Raw genomic sequence first — 17,372 nt, 5'->3', positions numbered from 1 at the left:
ATTAATGAACAAAATAGAGCTGTGTGCTCAGTCATTCTTACACAGCAGCTCTTAAAAAGGTGTTATTTGTGTAAATAAATCTATCTGGAATTATTTGTGGGGAAATCCTGTTCTTAACATTTATGTCCATGTATCATAATGTACTTAATTGACAGAAAACCCTTGCTTAGATCTGGACTCCAGAAGGGAGGGATCCTAACATGCATTTTTAAAAGGTCTTTAGAATATCAACATCCTTTAAAATGAGCTGAGAGCTTGCCACAGCTTCCCAACATTGCTAAGAAGCTGATGAGTTATATTATAAACCTGTTCAATACATTCTTTAGTTTCTGTTTTCCTTCAGATGTCAGATATTTTCTTACATTTATTCTCTTTCAAGGAAGGAAATAATTGAACACAATAATCAAGTGAGAAATATGAAATTGGGCACAAATGTCAGTAAAAGCAGCAGTATACTATTCAAATTCTTCTGGTCTAGGGGAAGGACATCATGTACGACAGTCTCCACACGTTTGCAGCACACGACTAAAAGATGCCAAGTATTGGCAAAGTTGCATGGTTTCGTACCACTCAGAAAATACAGAAGAGAATAAAACAAAACAAACAGGAAAGAATATTACCTTTGCAGAGGCATGATTTCACAGGCCATTCTTATATATAAATTTGCCAGGGACCCTCACAACTGTCTCTTCCACGCCAATTTGGTCCGTCTGTACAGGAAACGTCTTTTCACAGTGGCTAAGCTGGGCTTGTGGGGTGAGGCTGCACCTCACAGCTGGAGAAGCGGCTTGCTCTGCAGTTAGCCAGTGTGCTGCTGCTCCCAGCCTCCAAACTTCTTCAAGCAGTGCTATTTTATCGGCTGCCTCTCTACATTTACACTGCAGTCCACTTTGACCTTTTGTTCCAGGGACGCAGCTGAACCACCCAGCCAATCAGAGGAGCAGCTGTTGTAGCGCTTAAAGGCGCTGCTTCTTTTGCTCCTGCTGCTCCTCCTCCTCCTGCTTCTCAGTGGGCTTGCCTAATTCTGGTAACTCGAAACTTTCCTCTTAGCAAATCCACAGACTAGCTTGTCAGTCTGGGGAGAGTAACCAATAACTGCAGCAAGGGCAAATAGTCCCTTACTTCTCAGCGTACAGAGACTGCCAAGGAGGAAATCCATTTGTCAAGGGAAGACACTGCCCTATGAAACTAAAGGTTTCTGTGACAGAAGGCAAGAGCTAAGTTTCATCCCCTCTCTTCCGTAAAAAAACAAAAAACAAAAAATAAAAAAAACCCAACAAACCACTGGCATTGGAAGGCATGATTCTTCTAGGAGGAAGGCATGCTTCTAGACCCTTGCCCTACCCACATTTATTTCCTGCTGATGTTTGTTTACACTGCGGTGGTTACTAGTCACTGGTGACATCACCCAAGGCACGTAGCTCACACTTCTGGGGAGAATACATGTCCTAAGACTGTCCAACTTCTCAAGGGATCAAAAGGGTCTACTCCCATGGACATTATTTTAACTTACTATCTCTGCATTTTATCTTTATAAAATTGAGTGTGTTTATTTCCATAATCATTTTCCTGTGAGAACATCAACAACATGTTTTGATTGTTTGCTTATTTATGTATTTATCTAGCAATCTATCTAGCTTTTTTTTTTTTACAACTAACACCAAATCAATTTTTCCATAAGGTCTGCTAACTGCTTGTTAATTATCCAGCTTTCCCTTGCAATTTCTGCTTTAGTATGGAATACTAAAGTGTTGTTCTAGGGAACATAATTGCTAATCTATAGATTTCATACACCTCAAGAACAAGAGAAGTACATTTTTAAAAGGTTTCTTTCAGGGGGCCTGGGTGGCTCAGTTGCTTAAGCATCTGACTTCAGGTCATGATCTCATGGTTTGTGGGTTTGAGCCCCGTGTTGGGCTCTGTGCTAATAGCCTGGAGCCTGGAACCTACTTCGGATTCTGTGTCTCCCTCTCTCTCTGCCCCTCCCTTGTGTGCTCTCTCTCTTTCAAATAAACATTAAATTTTTTTAAAAAAGATTTCTTTCATATCATGAGAGTTTACAAGGAGTTATAAGAAAGCTTAGGGCATTGCTTTTAGAAGAAGAAAGGGTAGAGAGAGGGCCAGCATCCGTGATGTTGAGAAATAGTGGGGTCTTAAAGGTCCAAATACGTATCTTTCTCCTCTGTAGTTTTTCCTAATTTTTTTCACAGACCGCTCATAATTCTGAACTTAGAACATAAAGCCTTATTATGTGGCCTTTCTTTTATTATATCTGCCAATAAAAGCATTTCATTGTCTGACTAAATCCTCTACCATATTTATGAAAATCGATTAATCATCCTGAAACTTATGTTCGGATATTAAGATAAAATATCAATAACTTATATCAGCCTTTAAAACAGTGGAAGTTGACTTGAGCCCAGAACTTACTTTAATTGCAATTGTCAATATATTCTTTTTTTAAATATTAGATTTGGAAATTATAATTTGATTCTATAACAACTTAGTTCTGTATATTTGCTTAAATTTATTTTTCAAAGTGCCTTTACATCTTGCTTAATACTTCAACAACTGCTTGAGTTGGAAAATCACTTATGTAGCATAATATCTATTTTATTGGTGAGTAAACTAGGTACTAGAAAATAAGTAATTTGTTCAGATTTACATAGGAAGTCAGTTACAGAACAGAAACTGGACTCAGAGCTTCTCAGGTCTGCTCTGGAATTCTGCTATGTCATAGTGCTTACTCTATACTATAGGAGTTTTTAAAATATTTTGTAAGATACAAATAGGTTTAGAAATACAGTGGACCCTTGAACAACAGAGATTTGAACTGTGCAGGGCTAAATATAGCAGGGTGCTGTAAATCTATTTTCTCTTCCTACTAATTTTAATAACTTTTTTTTTCTCTAGCTCACTTGATTGTGAGGATACAGTATGTAATATATATAACATACAAAATATATGTGTGTCGACTGTTTACATCATTAGTAAGGCTTCCAGTCAACAGTAGGTCATCAGTAGTTAAGTTTTTGGGGAGTCAAAAGTTGCACATGGCGTTTGCATAGAGATTGGTATATGTAACCCTTATTGTTCAAGGGCCAACTGTAGTTGAAGTTCAAGTGAAGTAATATTTTGTCTTTTCTCAGTTTTATGAACACATCAGTACTATATGGCTAAAAGGAGTTCAATAATAAAGGACCTAGCATCATAAAAATAGGCTAACTCAAACTACAATTTGCATTTAATATATACTGGAGGTAAAATATTGAAGAAGAGGGACATTCAGATTTTAATCTATGATTCCTCACGATAAATTAAGTCTTCCTATTAGCATTCCTCTAACATGCCATATTACTAGTGAGATGTCAGTGGTTATATTTTTAAAATTATCAAACACAATAACTCCATAATTATATGCCTTTTCATGCTTCTATTATTTATAACAATTCCTCCTCTTTTGGGTTCTCGGTCTATTTTCTGGGCATTACTTGATGATCGCTGATGAATTTGTACCTGGTCTGCAGCTCTCTCTCTCTACCACACCCACTGCCAGAGTCCTCCATCACTTAAATACTTTTGCTATTTCTATTCCTAACATCCTTGTGTCAGTTCTTCAGGTCAGGCAGCATGAGTCCCATTCCCTGTTCTAACTCTCCAAACACTGATATCCTGACTGCATCTGCTCCACACTTAGCCCTCACTGTGCATCAACCACCATGCTTCTGCCTCCCCCACTCCTCCTCCTCTTCCTTAGCCCTCTCTTCAGCAACAACTGTTCTTCTGTCTGCATAGGGTAACCTGCACCCAAACCAAGTGGCATGCAGCTTAAAAAAAAGGCACATTCCTGTCTCTCCTCAGCATTTAGTTATTTCTAAAATGGGCTCACTAGCATCCTCTGCTTCTTCACCCTCTCTAAATCCTGCCAGCTGGGTTTTCTACTGCCAGACTGCTAAAACATCGCAAAAGAAAGTCACAGAACCCTGGCAACTAGTGACACTAAAAATTCATGCTATTTAACCTCAGCATGAACCTCAGTACTGTGTGGCAACCGTTTTAGTTATCTTTGAATGATTTTTCACTGCATTCCCATAGAAACTGCTGCAAATCTTCTTCAGTGCCACAAATCTGAACCTCTCTGTGACTAAATGCCTCACCTTCTAAATTTATTGAGAAAGCCTAGATCATCAAATGGGAGTCAGTACCTTTGTCACCCTTAAGAGTTTAAGTGCACCCCCGCTGTCCTTAAACCAAACCACACCACACACACACACACACACACACACACACACACACACACACACACTGACTTACTTCCTAGTCTAAGAGAAAAGGTCTCATTCATAGGACTCTAATTTCTTATCTACCTTTTGGATCTCATCATTTCCTCCTTTCTCCGGAAGAAACCTAATCTCTCTTAGATCTCAAATCTGTCCCCCTTCCAAGAGGAACCCGAGTGAGTATCCCCCAGTCTTAAAATGTTTTCCTCGGCTGCCTTGCCTGTTGGGACAGTGCTATTTTCCCCTCCTCCCACTGACAGACTTCCCTTTGCAAAGCCTACCTCCGCTGTTTCCACTTCCGCATAAATTACTGACTCCCCTACCCCATGCCAACAAACTTGAGACTTCACCACTTTTCTGAAACTGCTTTAAGGCCACCAATGCTCTTTTGACTATTAAAATCTCAATGCCTTTTCTTGGAGCCCTTTCTACTCTTAACTTTCCAGAAACACCCACCTTTGGTTTTCTGAAAGTCTTTGGCTCCCTATAATCTTTCCTGGGAATTCCCCAAATATCCCTGATTACTCCATCCTCCTTTTATTTCATTTGTCTTTCCTCCTCTCTTTCCCCCTCCACACCTTGCTTTCCAGACCAGCACCATTCAGTACACACATTTTATGTGGGCTTAATAAATTGTGCTCTGGAAATACGCTCCTGGGGCCTGGATCCTAACTCTACCACAGATGAGCACTGTAAACTTGGCCACGCTCTATAAATATCTCTGAAGTTGCTCTGAGGAATTAATGAGATTATGTATGTAAAACATGAAGAATAGTGCCTGGCAAATCACTAAGTGCTAAATCATTATTAGTATTATTATCCTAATCAACACTTTCAAAGCCTCATATTATCTGATCCTCAAATTTCTCCTCCTGGCCCCTCTTGTTAATGATGTTGTTATTCTCTTTATGAATCAGATTCAAAGCCTGAGTCATCTTTACACCTCCCCCGCTTCTCCTTAAAGCTGTTGACTGTCTTGTCTCTTTAATCAGCTAGGCTTGGTCGTCTGCAATCTGAGGATGATCCTTCTGCCTCCCCTCACCAGATCTCCAATGCATACATCTCGCTGTTGCAGAGTTTCCTACTGTGATTACGATCTGCTCACTCACCCTTCTGATCAGAACCTTCATTAGCTCTCAACTACAACTACTTTTTCAGTGAACCCCAATTCTTTAATATGATGACTAAGACTCTCCACCAATTAACCTCAATTTACCCCTCCAGTCCATCTGCTTATACTTTTAAAGAAAATCACTCCAGACACAAACCTGGACACTATTTTTGAATCTGCTCTAAACTCTTCTACCCTAAACATTTGTTCATGCTGTTCCCTCTGTCTGGAATATTTTCCCATTCCATTTTCTTCTGGCAAAATTCCATGCATACATCAGGCTTTTGCCAGTTAGAAGAAATTTCTTTTCCGTTTTAAATTTATACAACCCTATGCATCTGTAATGTTATTTATTCCCCCACCCCCCAGTTTTATTATTTGAACCTATATATTATTTCTCTCCTGGAATATATGATTTCCAGGAGGACTCCATCTTTCTTATAGCCACTACATGGAATAGACACTTAATAAGTGCTGAATGAATTAACTGATAAATCAAACACTATTCCAGAAACTGAAGCATAGCTACTTTGATTGGATTTTAATTTGTTGAGAAATATTCCCATCCACTCTTAGGCATTTCTCATTGTAGGCAAACACTTAAGATAAAGCAGATGCCTCATGTAGACGCAAATAAAGAATGATAACCAGTAACTGATGAAAGAAATAAAGCACTGAGTCTATGCATTGCTATGCAATCACAGAGATGTAAAAGGTAAGATTCTATCCCAAACTCTGAAATCTTTTAAGCATTTTACATTATCCAGTTTCTCCTGGATTGTCTGTTTCCTTTTCTACACTTCAGCTGGCTTGCGGACTTCTAATTTTCTTATATAATTTCTTCAGCAGATTCTAAGAGTTTGGTTCTAAGTGTGTTATCAACAATTGCTCCAAAAATGATGTGGTTTCATTTGCTTTAATTTCAACATCAATTTGAAACAATCAAAGAACTAAGAACATTTCTTGGCCACATTAGTTTGTTTTCATATATCATCTTAAAATCAGATTTATTTCCTAAGACAAAACAACATATTAAACTAATTTCTTTCTTACAAGTTTGGTAACAAGATGCTTCTTAGGCAAGGCTTCTTCCTCATATTTTTATCAATCTTTGTAAAATGTACTAAGGAGCAACACCTTTTATAAGACAGTCACATAGTCATCATAAGTGGTAATGATTAAATCTGATAGGAGTTTTTCATAATCATGAAACCAGTATTTTCAGAGTACATATAATTTAGATATTCTGGTATTGCTGCACAGGATCCTGGTTAAACTTACTCTTTGGTGATCTGTGTTAGAATACCAGTGAATTTCTGGGGTGCCTGGGTGGCTCAGTCAGTTGAGTATCTGACTCTAATTTTGGCTCAGGTCATGATCCCAGGGTTGTGATTGAGTTCAATTGGGCTCCATGCTGAGCATGGCTGTGCTTAAGATTTTTTTTTCTCTCTCTCTTTTCCTCTCCGTCTCTCTTTCCCTCTCCATCTCCCTCCCTCTTCCTCCCCTCCTCCCTTTGCTCCTCCCCCCTGCTCAGACTCCAAAAAAAAAACCAAAACAAAAGCAACAAAAAAACAAAGCCACCAGTGAATTCCAAGGGTCATCAGAGAGCATCATCATCTACCACAATAAATATCAAAAAAGGGGGCGGAAACAGGAGAAGTAGTATATGTAAGGCAACTAGCATTAAGAATCTATGCTGTGCTCATTTTAATAGACGTGGAACTGAAGAAGTTAATTAACTTGAACACTCAATTAGTAAGTGGCTGACATGAAGCAAGCATCTGAATGCCATAGTATGTCCACTATATAATAGCTCTTAAAGATAATGAAGTATTATAATTAGCCATTTATATTATATATTATCAATAAACAACAGGAAATAAAGCACCGTTTCTTTTCTTTTGGTCTGAGGTTTATACTCAGATGAGTGTGTGTGTTTATATTATAATGCTTGTCTGAACCAAAGATACACAGTGGACCAGAACAAACCTCTTTTGCTATCGTGGGTCAACACTGAGTATGCATGTGTGAGTGTGTAGTAGTAGTAGTAGCAGCAGCAGCAGCAGCAACAACAGAGGTAGTAGTAGTAATAATAGTAGCAGCAGCAACAGTAGTAGCAACAATAGTAGTAATAGTAGTAGTAATAGTAGCAGCAGCAACAACAATAGTAGTAGTAGTAGCAGCAGCAGCCAGTTGTAGTTGTAATGGTGGAAGGAAGTGGTTGGGGTGGGCTGTTGAGGGAAAGAGGAAGATAGAAAGAAAAATACATGGAAAAATTAAGCTATAAGTGGCATTCTTAACTATATTCCTCTTAGTAAGAAGTTAATATATGGAAATGAGAGGTGGGCTGTCAATTGTTTTTATGTAAAAAAAAAATCCTACAGTACTTAAGGATAATTATTAAAACCTTATAAAGGATTTATTTTAGAAATTAAAACAGTGACACTCAGAACAGGCTCAAGCTAAGTGGAACAGGAAACTTCTAGTTAGGTAAACTATTTCCTTGGGTAACAACAAAAAGAAACCTCCTTGCATTACTTAAGGCCAAAATAAAAAATAAGAAAATCAACATAATTGTTGTCTCAGCTATTAGACTTATCTATAGTAAAATATTGCTGAGAAAAATCCCACAGGGACAGAAATTATATCATTGGTGTTCCAAAGACACCTCTTTAATTCTAATGGTCGATCTTGCTTTTAAAACCGTGTCCTGGCTTACTTCATGAAGGTATTTGTGACCAGCCTTGCCAGACTCTCAGATGGCTCAGAGGGTTCATTCACTCCACTTCTAACATGCTGCTGAGTGGCAGGGGAGTGACAAGGAGCCGCTACTCTAACAATGAAGCAGAGTTTCCAGGCCTCGATATCTGGAGATACACTATTCAGTTGCCCTTCTTCACTATCCTCGACCCCCCCCATGGCTCTGACTTTACTAACTAGTTCTAACATCCCTAATATAGAAAATAAGATTCAGAACATTCACCAGAAAGGCTGAGTAAGTATTTCAAATCGGAAGACAAGTGATTATATTTCACAGCACATGAATACATAGTTCTGTAGAAATTCATATAAAAACTTTTTTAATTTTTTAAAGTTTTAAAATGTATTTTGGGGGGACACATGGAGAGAGAGAGAGGGAGAGGGAGGAGCGAGAGAGGGAGATAGAGAAAGACAGGGAGATAGAGGGAGAATCCCAAGCAGGCTCTGTGCTGTCAACATACAGCCCAAGACGGGGCTTGAACTCATGAACCGTGAGATCATAACCTAAGCCAAAATCAAGAATCAGACGCTTAACTGACTGAGCCACCCAGGCGCCCTTATTTTTTCTTAAAAAAAAAAAAAAAGAAAATTTCTTATAACAACCGAGGACTGAAATTTCTCCATAAAAACTGGCTAAAAATAAACTCTTTGAGACAACTTACATAATTGTTCCCCAACTTTCTGGGACACAGAAAAATCCACATTTTTGCCAGATGGAATCTCAGTTAGTGATTACTGCCAATAAATAAGTGCTCGAGCACATTTTCCTGGAATGGGACTCCATGGGCATGACTTTCTCCAAATGTCCCTCGGGAGTCCAGATAATAGTGTTTCTGTTCCTATAAAATAAGTCATGTCCCACACAACAGCTGCTACCACACCTGAGATCAGCTGCCTTAAATTGTCCCAGTGAACTTTCACCCTGTTAAATGATATTTCCTGGCACAGGAGAAGCAGGTTTCAGCAGAGCTTCCTTAGAGAAATGTCAAAGTTGCTCAGCGTGATATGGTAACCGCAGTCTAATTCTGTATCCATATAACATAAACCTCATCCTTCAGGGTAACTTGAAATACTGAGCACAAGCACAAAGTCTCTCAACGTCAATACGCTGGCTGGCAATATTTATTTACTTCAACACAAAGCATTGTGCTTTGCTTTGAAGCAACCAATAAATAAGTGAAATATATTTAAAAACAAAGTAAGAGGAAGTAGCGACTGTGTTACCAAGAATAGGTCACAATAAAAAAAAAAAATCACAGTCATGGTACCTTAAAGTGTCAACATCCGTAATGCATTTTAAATGATCTAATTTTTTTATTTTTGGAGAGAGAAAAACAGAGTATGAGCTGGGGAGGGGCAGAGAGAGGGAGACACAGAATCGGAAACAGGCTCCAAGCTCTGAGCTGTCAGCACAGAGGCCGATGTGGGGCTCTAGCCTGTGAAAAGGGAGATCATGACCTAAGTTGAAGTTGGACTCTCAACCCACTGAGCCACCCAGGCATTCCTTAAAAGTACTTTTTAAAAAATTAGATCATTTAGGGGCACCTGGGTGGTTCAGTGGGTTGACTGTCTAACTTCGCCTCAGGTCATGATCTCCCAGCTCACAGGCTCGAGTCCCACATCGGGCTCTGTGCTGACAGCTCAGAGCTTGGAGTCTGCTTCAGGCTCTGTGTCTCACTCTCTCTCTCTGGCCCTCCTCAGCTCACACTCTCTCTCTCTCCTCAAAAACAAAATAAAACATTAAAAAATTTAAAAAAGTCTCACACTAAACAATTTTTTAAAAAGTGCTTTTAAATTCAATGTCTCAGAATTGGAGCCACTGCATTAATTCTGTGTGTTATATCTTCTCTTTCTAGTGCTGTTCATGTGTAGACATTATTAGAATTACTAATGAAACAAAATATTTTCCTCATTTTTAGTGAGATATATAAATTGAAAAAAATCAAATAAATTAGGAAATAAACTGGATGTATAAATTACTAAATAAAGCTAATTAAATCAATGGTTCCCTCCATAGGGAATGCAATTCATTCACTAAAGAGATAAAGAAAATTCACTAAAAAATAAATTATAATTCCACAATGACTTTCCAAAATATTACTTCAGGAAGACAACTCTAAAACATAAATAACAACCTTAAAGTCTAGCAACAGCTTAGTAAGATACTTTTGAACAAAGTACTTCTGGAAATACTATCATCCTAGATTTACTCCATGAAACAGATAAATAGTATAGAATTTAGCCAAACCAAGTAATAATTGAATGGATACTTTGTTACTAAGTATAAATGAGATAACATTATCTCTCTCTTCCTTTCCTGTCCATTAGTCAATTACCAATGCCTGGTCTTTTCCAAGTCCGCCATCACCATTTAGATTCTTATTACTACTTACCTCTGCATTATAGCTTTTTCTTAATACGTTTTACTGAATTTTCTCCACTCTAAATCCAGATTGCACAGATTTGATATTCCCCAAACACTGCCTTAATAATGTCAAAAAGCTTTGATACTTCTTCAAATTCTATACGCAGAGGGCCCTTCTACTCTGTTCCATATTCACACTCATCACCTCTCTCTCCTTTGCTGGAGGTGGGGGTCCTGGCAAGCTGAACTGTTTTTGTCCACTGTCCAATCTGCTTTCCTGCCACCTTTGTTTCAGGCATTTATCCTAACCTGGAATCCCCTCCTGGCCACATCCCCATTCAACCAAAGCTCAACGTGCTTGGGTTTCTCATATGCTGCGCATTCGGATTCCTCCATTCAGGGATTTTATCCTGAATGAGTGAAGCCATAATCACCAAGTCCAAAAGCAGCTGTCACTCTATATGATTTCTCTAAAATATGGTGATTACGGCGTCCTCCTTGAAGCATTTGTCATCCTTGATTTAAAAAACAAAAACATTTTTCTTATTACAAATTGTACACTATATATTCATATACAAAAATACAGATAAGAAGAAAGTAAAGGTCAAACACAATCCCATCACTCATATAACCAGTGTTCAATATGATTGCATATATCTTACTTTTTTCTATTAATCTATAACATATATAACTATATACAAAGATGGGACAATGTGAAGATTCTTAATGCCACTGAACTGTATACTTAAAACTGACTGAAATGCATCACTCATCATCAGGGAAATACAAATCAAAACTACACTGAGATACCACCTCACACCAGTCAGAGTGGCTAAAATGAATAAATCAGGAGACTCTAGGTGCTGGTGAGGATGTGGAAAAACGGGCACCCTCCTACACTGTTGGTGGGAATGTAAACTGGTGCACCCCCTCTGGAAAGCAGTGTGGAGGTTCCTCAAAAAATTAACAATAGAACTCCCCTAGGACCCAGCAGTAGCACTGCTAGGAATTTACCAAGGGATACAGGAGTGCTGATGCATAGGGGCACGTGGACCCCAATGTTCATAGCAGCACTTCCCACAATAGCCAAATCATGGAAAGAGCCTAAGTGTCCATCAACTGACGAATGGATTAAGAAGATGTGGTTTATCTATACAATGGAATACTACACGACAATGAGAAAGAATGAAATCTGGCCATTTGTAGCAACGTGGATGGAACTTGAGGGTGTTATGCTGAGCAAAATAATTCAGGCAGAGAAAGACAGATACCATATGTTTTCACTTATAAGTGGATCAGGAGAAACTTAACAGAGGACCATGGGAGAGGGGAAGGGGAAAAAATAGTTGGAGAGAGGGAGGGAGACCAACCATGAGAGACTCTTGAATGCTGAGAACAAACTGAGGGCTGTTGGGAGTTGGGAGAGGGGAAGGGGGGAGATGGGCATGGAGGAGGGCACTTGTTGGAATGAGCACTGGGTGTTATATGGAAATCAACTTGACAATAAACTATAAAAGAAAAAAACTGGCTGAAATGATAAATTTTACGTATATTTTACCACAACAAAAAATATTGGATAATGTACTATATACTATTTAATAATGTTTATTTAATAATCAGTAATATATTTCTATAACATTTCTAATCCTCAAAATTGTTTTCTACACTTACCATATTTTTATCCATGATGATACTTTAAATCATTTTGTTCAAGTAGTGACTACCAGATTTCTCTACTGTAAAAGGCTCTTTCTTCTTTGTAATGAAACATTATCTGTGAGATAATCATTCGAGACTGTAAAAATTTATACTCCAGATATATTCTGAGCATCTCTTTTGAAGGAAGAGACAACAGGACTTGCTGATGGACTGGCTAAGAAACAGTAGAGGAATACCAAACTTGTGGCTTGAGTGGGTGAACAGCGGCAAAATTTATTGAGATATGAAAAACCTGGGTAGAAATGGAACTGCCTTTTCTTAGAAGTGTGATTTGGGAGGCCTGTTTTATATAAATTGAGTGTGAGATACTTATTAAATATCTGAGTGGACCTGTCAGGAAGCCAATAGGCAGGACCAGCCTCATGGGCACATGAAATGTGCAGTCTCACAGGGGCCCATGCTAGGTCCAATGCCCTGGTGTTACCATCTTGAAAGTTTTAATAGAAAAGAGGACCCACTTTTTCACTTTAGGTGGGGAGCCACCCCATAATTCGGTAGCTGGTAGTACCACTTGGATATAACAATTGGGAGTATTGTGGAGAGGTTGCAGGAAAACCAACCTTTGGATGCTCTGGAAAGGAAGACACGTTTTGCAAAGACTATGAAAGGGTGTTGAATAAGACTATAGGGAAAAGAGGCGAGTGTGATATTGCAGAAGCAAAGTGAAGAAACTTGTCCACAAGGGAATAATAATCATTTGGGTCAAATGCTGCTGAGATAGAGTAAGGTGAGAACAGTAGAGTGATCTTTGGATTTGGCAAGACGGAGATTGTTGGTGTCCTTAACAGGAACAATTTCAGTGGCTTGTGGGTTGAAGAAAGAACAGGAGGAAAGGATATGAAGACAGCAAGTATGTATACTCCTTCATCAGAGATTGGCTCTAAAGGAGAAGAGAGATACTATTTCTGGGGAGGGATTAAAAAATGTTGAGAGGGGGCCCCTAGGTGACTTAATTGATTAAACAGCCAACTCTTGATTTTGGCTCAGATCATGATCTCCTCGTTCACAAGTTCAAGTCCCAAGGTGGGCTCTGCACTGACAGTGTGGAGCCTGCTTGGAATTCTCTCTCTTTCTCTGTCCCTCCCCTGCTCATGCTCTTTCTAACAATAAATAAATAAACTTAAAAAATAGTTGAGATCTATTATAGCATGTTTCTATGCTGATGGGGAAAATGCAGAAGAGAGAAACTGATGTCACAGAGGAGGGAGGTGATTACTGAAACAGAGTCCTTGAGTCAATGAAAGGTAATGGCATTCAAAGTACAAGCAGAAGGCTTGACTCCAGAGAGGTGCAAGTTTAGTTCTTTCATTGTAATAGGAGAGAATGCAAAGTGGAAGGGTATAGATATGAATACCTTTGTAGATTTGGGAGTTAGAAGGGTAACAGCAGTCTTTTGTGATTGCTGTGTGAAATAAAATAAAATCTTTGGGTTGTGCTATAATATTTTACAGATCTAAACCATGCTCATTTCTCTAGTAAACTGAGGTTCATGATTTCAGAAAACAAAGGTGGTGAAAGAAGAGAAGATCCAGGATGCTAATTTAAGTTTTGTTTTCCTATTTTTTTTAAATGTTTGCTTATTTTTCCAAAGAGAGAGACAGAGCAGGAGTAGAGGAGGGGCAGATACAGAATCTAAAGCAGGTTCCAGGCTCTGAACTGTCAGCACAGAGCCCAATGTGGGGCTCGAACCCATGGACCATGAAATCATGAGCTGAGCCAAAATCAGAGGCTTAACAGACTAAGCTACCCAGGCACCCTTTCATTCTTTTTTTTTTTTTTTTTTGAAAATCAGGTTCAGGTTTTTGCTAAGGGGACCAAAAAGACAATCCAATGGGAAAAGATAGTCTTATTAGCAAATGGTGCTGGGATAACTGGATATTCACAAGCAAAAGGATGAAGCTGGACCTGTACCTCACACCGCATACAAAAATTAACTCAAAATGTACTATATACCTAATTGTAGGAGCCAAAGTATAAAACTCTTAGAAGAAGTCATAGGCCTAAAACTTCGTGACTTTAGATTAAGCAATGGTTTCTTAGATAGGACATCAAAATCATGAATAACTAGAGAAAAAAAAAAGATTAATTGACCTTGATCAAAATGAAAAACTTTTGTGCTTCAGAGGACATTTTTAATAAAGTAAAAAGGCAACCCTCAGAATATAAGAAAATATTTGAAAAATCATATATTTGAAAAGGGACACTATCCAGAATATATAACTCTTCCAAGTCAGTAAAAAGACAGCCGAATTTTAAAAATGGGCAAAGTATTGGAACTGCCATTCCTCCAAAAGAGATATACAAATGGCTAATAAACACATGAAAAGATGCTCATCATTAGTCTTTAGGGAAATGCAAACCAAACCCATAATGAGACACCATGCTACACTCAGCAGTATGGTTGTCATAACATAGAGACTAACAAGTGTTGACAAAGATGTGGAGAAACTGGAAATATATTTTGTTAGCGGGAACACAAATGTTGAGAAATAGTTTATGGGTTCCTGAAAAAGTTAAACATAGGTTATGATACGAACCAACACCACCACCTGAGGCATATACACAAGAGAACTGAAAACGTGTGTTCACAGAAAGACTTGTACACAAATGTTCATACCAGCATTATTCATAATAGTCTCAAAGTCCATGCAACCCAAACGTCCATCAACTGATGAATAAACAAAGTGTGGTGTCTACCTACAACAGAATATTATTATTCATCCTCATAAAGGGATGAACACTGACACGTTATAATATGGACAAACCTTCACAACATATTCTAAGTGAAAGAAGGCAGAGGAAAAAGGATGTAAACTGTGTGACTGAACTTACACAATGGCAGGAGTCAGAGCTTCATTGAGATGAAATGTCAGTGACCAGTGATAAAGTGGGACAAGAGCACTCCAGATAAAAAGAACAATGTTAGCAAAGAGGCAAAGCTGTGACACTGCTGTGACATATTTGAAATAATGTGGTCGTCATGTAGCCTGAGCATGGGATAAAGAACTGTGAAAAGGTAAGTAAGGAAAGAAGTTTGAACCAAATTTTCTGTTTTAAAGAACTTGAATACCTTGAACTTTATTCAATGAGAAGTCTTTGCTTTTAGAGCACCACTATTATACCACTTCTAAACCTCTTGAATTATATATTATTGTTAACTATAAATTTCACTATTGTTAAATACATTTAACTATAAATTTGTCTCACTTAAGGAATGAGAGATTCCTGAAGATGAGAGACGAAGCCTTAGTTCTCTCTGGCTTCGCAGGGCCCAATGCAAAATATGCAGCACTTGAATGTGCGCACTAGGAATTTGTTGACCTTGAATTACTAAAATAAATTCAGTTAAGCCACAGGAGTCCACATATATTTTGGTGATTTATGTGCTATGAAAAATTATCTGCAAATATGACAATAACTTTCCTTACCATTACCTACTTTCTCTGTCATCAACTACTCACACTGTAAACAGACTTAGGGGAAAAAAAAACCTTTTTAAATTAAAGTTTGGATCCCAGTGAAATATCAAAATTTGAAGAGTCAGAGCAATTGTATTGAGCAGCAGATTTTGGTAAATGGGTAGAGAACTATTTGTTTTTTTTTGATAATCAAGATACTTACAGAAATATCAGAGCCTTTCATTTTAAAGCATAAGAATAAAAGGAGATTGAAGTTAAACACTAGGAAGTATTTTTAATACATGTCCAGCTCATATGAAATAGTTTATTGGAGAAGAACTTGGAATATTTACCATGGGAGCCAGGGATGGTTAAGAACAGATTAGAAATCTATCTGTAGAGATAATTTTTCCTAATCCAGCCTGGGACCTTGGGACCAGAAAGCCTGATATGGGGTTCAAACTCACCAACCATGAGATCATGACCTGAGCCAAAGTCAGATTCTTAACAGATTGAGCCATGATTCTATTTTTTTTTTGATGGAACAATTAAGATCAACTTTCCCAGCAAATTTCAAGCAGACAATACAGTATTATTAACAACATTCATCATGCTGTATATTATATGCCCAGAACTTATTCATCTTATCACTGAAAGTTGGTAGTCTCTGACCAACATCTGACCATTTCCCACTGGCAATCACTGTTCTACTCTTTGATTTTTAGCTCAGCTTTTTAGATTTCACATATAAATGAGATCACACAGTATTTGTCTTTCTGTGTCTGGCTTCTTTCACTTAGCATGTCCTCCAGGTTCATCCATGTTGGAAGTGACAGGATTTCCCTCTTGTGTGTATGTGTGTATATATTTCATTGCATAAAAGAAATACACAAACACACACACATATGCAAGCACACACACATAAATATATATAATGTGCATGTATCCTTTGAATCAGTATTTTTGTATCCTTCAGGTAAATACTTAGTAATACAATTGCCGGGTCATAGGGTAGTTCTATTTTTTTTAAAGCTTATTTATTTATTTTGAGAAAAAGGACATAGGACTTGATCTCATGAACTATGAGATCATGACCTGAGCCAAAACCAAGAGTCAGATGCTTAACTGACTGAGCCACCCAGGTGCCTCTCTATTTTTAACTTTTTGAAGAACCTCCAAACTATTTTCCAGAGCGGGTGTACCAGTTTGCATTCCCACCAACAGTGTAAGAGGACTCCCCTATCTCCCCATCCTAACACCTGTTGTTTCTTGTGTTGTTAATTTTAGTCAATTTGACTGGTGTGAGGTGACATCTCAATGTAGTTGTGATTTGTATTTCCCTGACGATGAGTGATGTTGAGCATTTTTTCAAGTCTGTGTTGGCCCTCTGTATGTCATCTTTGGAAAGATGTCTACTTATGTCTTCTACCCATTTTTAACTGGATTTTTTTTTTTGGGTGTTGAGTTGTAGAAGTTCTTTATATATTCTGGATACTAACCCTTTATTAAACAGATATGTCATTTACAAATATTTTCTATTCTGCAGGTTACTTTTCAGTTTTGTTGACTGTTTCTTTTGCTGTGCAGTAGCTGTTTATTTTGATGAATTCCCAATAGTTTATTTTTGCTTTTGTTTCCCTTGGCTCAGGAGACATATCTAGTAAGAAGTTGCTATGGCCGATGTTAAAGAGGTTATTGCCTGTGTTCGTTAGGATTCTGATGGCCTTGTGTCTCACATT

At 38.1% G+C, this 17,372-nt stretch overlaps 1 protein-coding gene across 7 annotated transcripts in view; it reads right to left on the bottom strand.

Moving 5' to 3' along the window:
• The window catches only part of FAM13A (family with sequence similarity 13 member A), a 374,408-nt gene that overhangs the window by 105,677 nt on the left and 251,359 nt on the right, over window positions 1–17,372 (bottom strand). Inside the window, exon 1 of one of the 7 annotated variants that reach the window (XM_077765115.1) lies at window positions 621–871. The exons of the other annotated variants lie outside the window; for them this stretch is intronic. Within the exon in view, the coding sequence (XP_077621241.1) occupies window positions 621–649 (29 nt within the window). The 5' untranslated portion in view covers window positions 650–871. Of the gene's footprint in view, window positions 1–620; window positions 872–17,372 lie in introns of those variants that run through there. 7 annotated transcript variants of the gene reach the window in all.

The sequence above is a fragment of the Crocuta crocuta genome, unplaced genomic scaffold (assembly GCF_008692635.1).
Source record: "Crocuta crocuta isolate KB4526 unplaced genomic scaffold, BGI_CrCroc_1.0 scaffold134, whole genome shotgun sequence".
Classification (NCBI taxonomy): Eukaryota; Metazoa; Chordata; class Mammalia; order Carnivora; family Hyaenidae; genus Crocuta; species Crocuta crocuta.
This window is presented reverse-complemented; position numbering and strand designations above follow the sequence as displayed.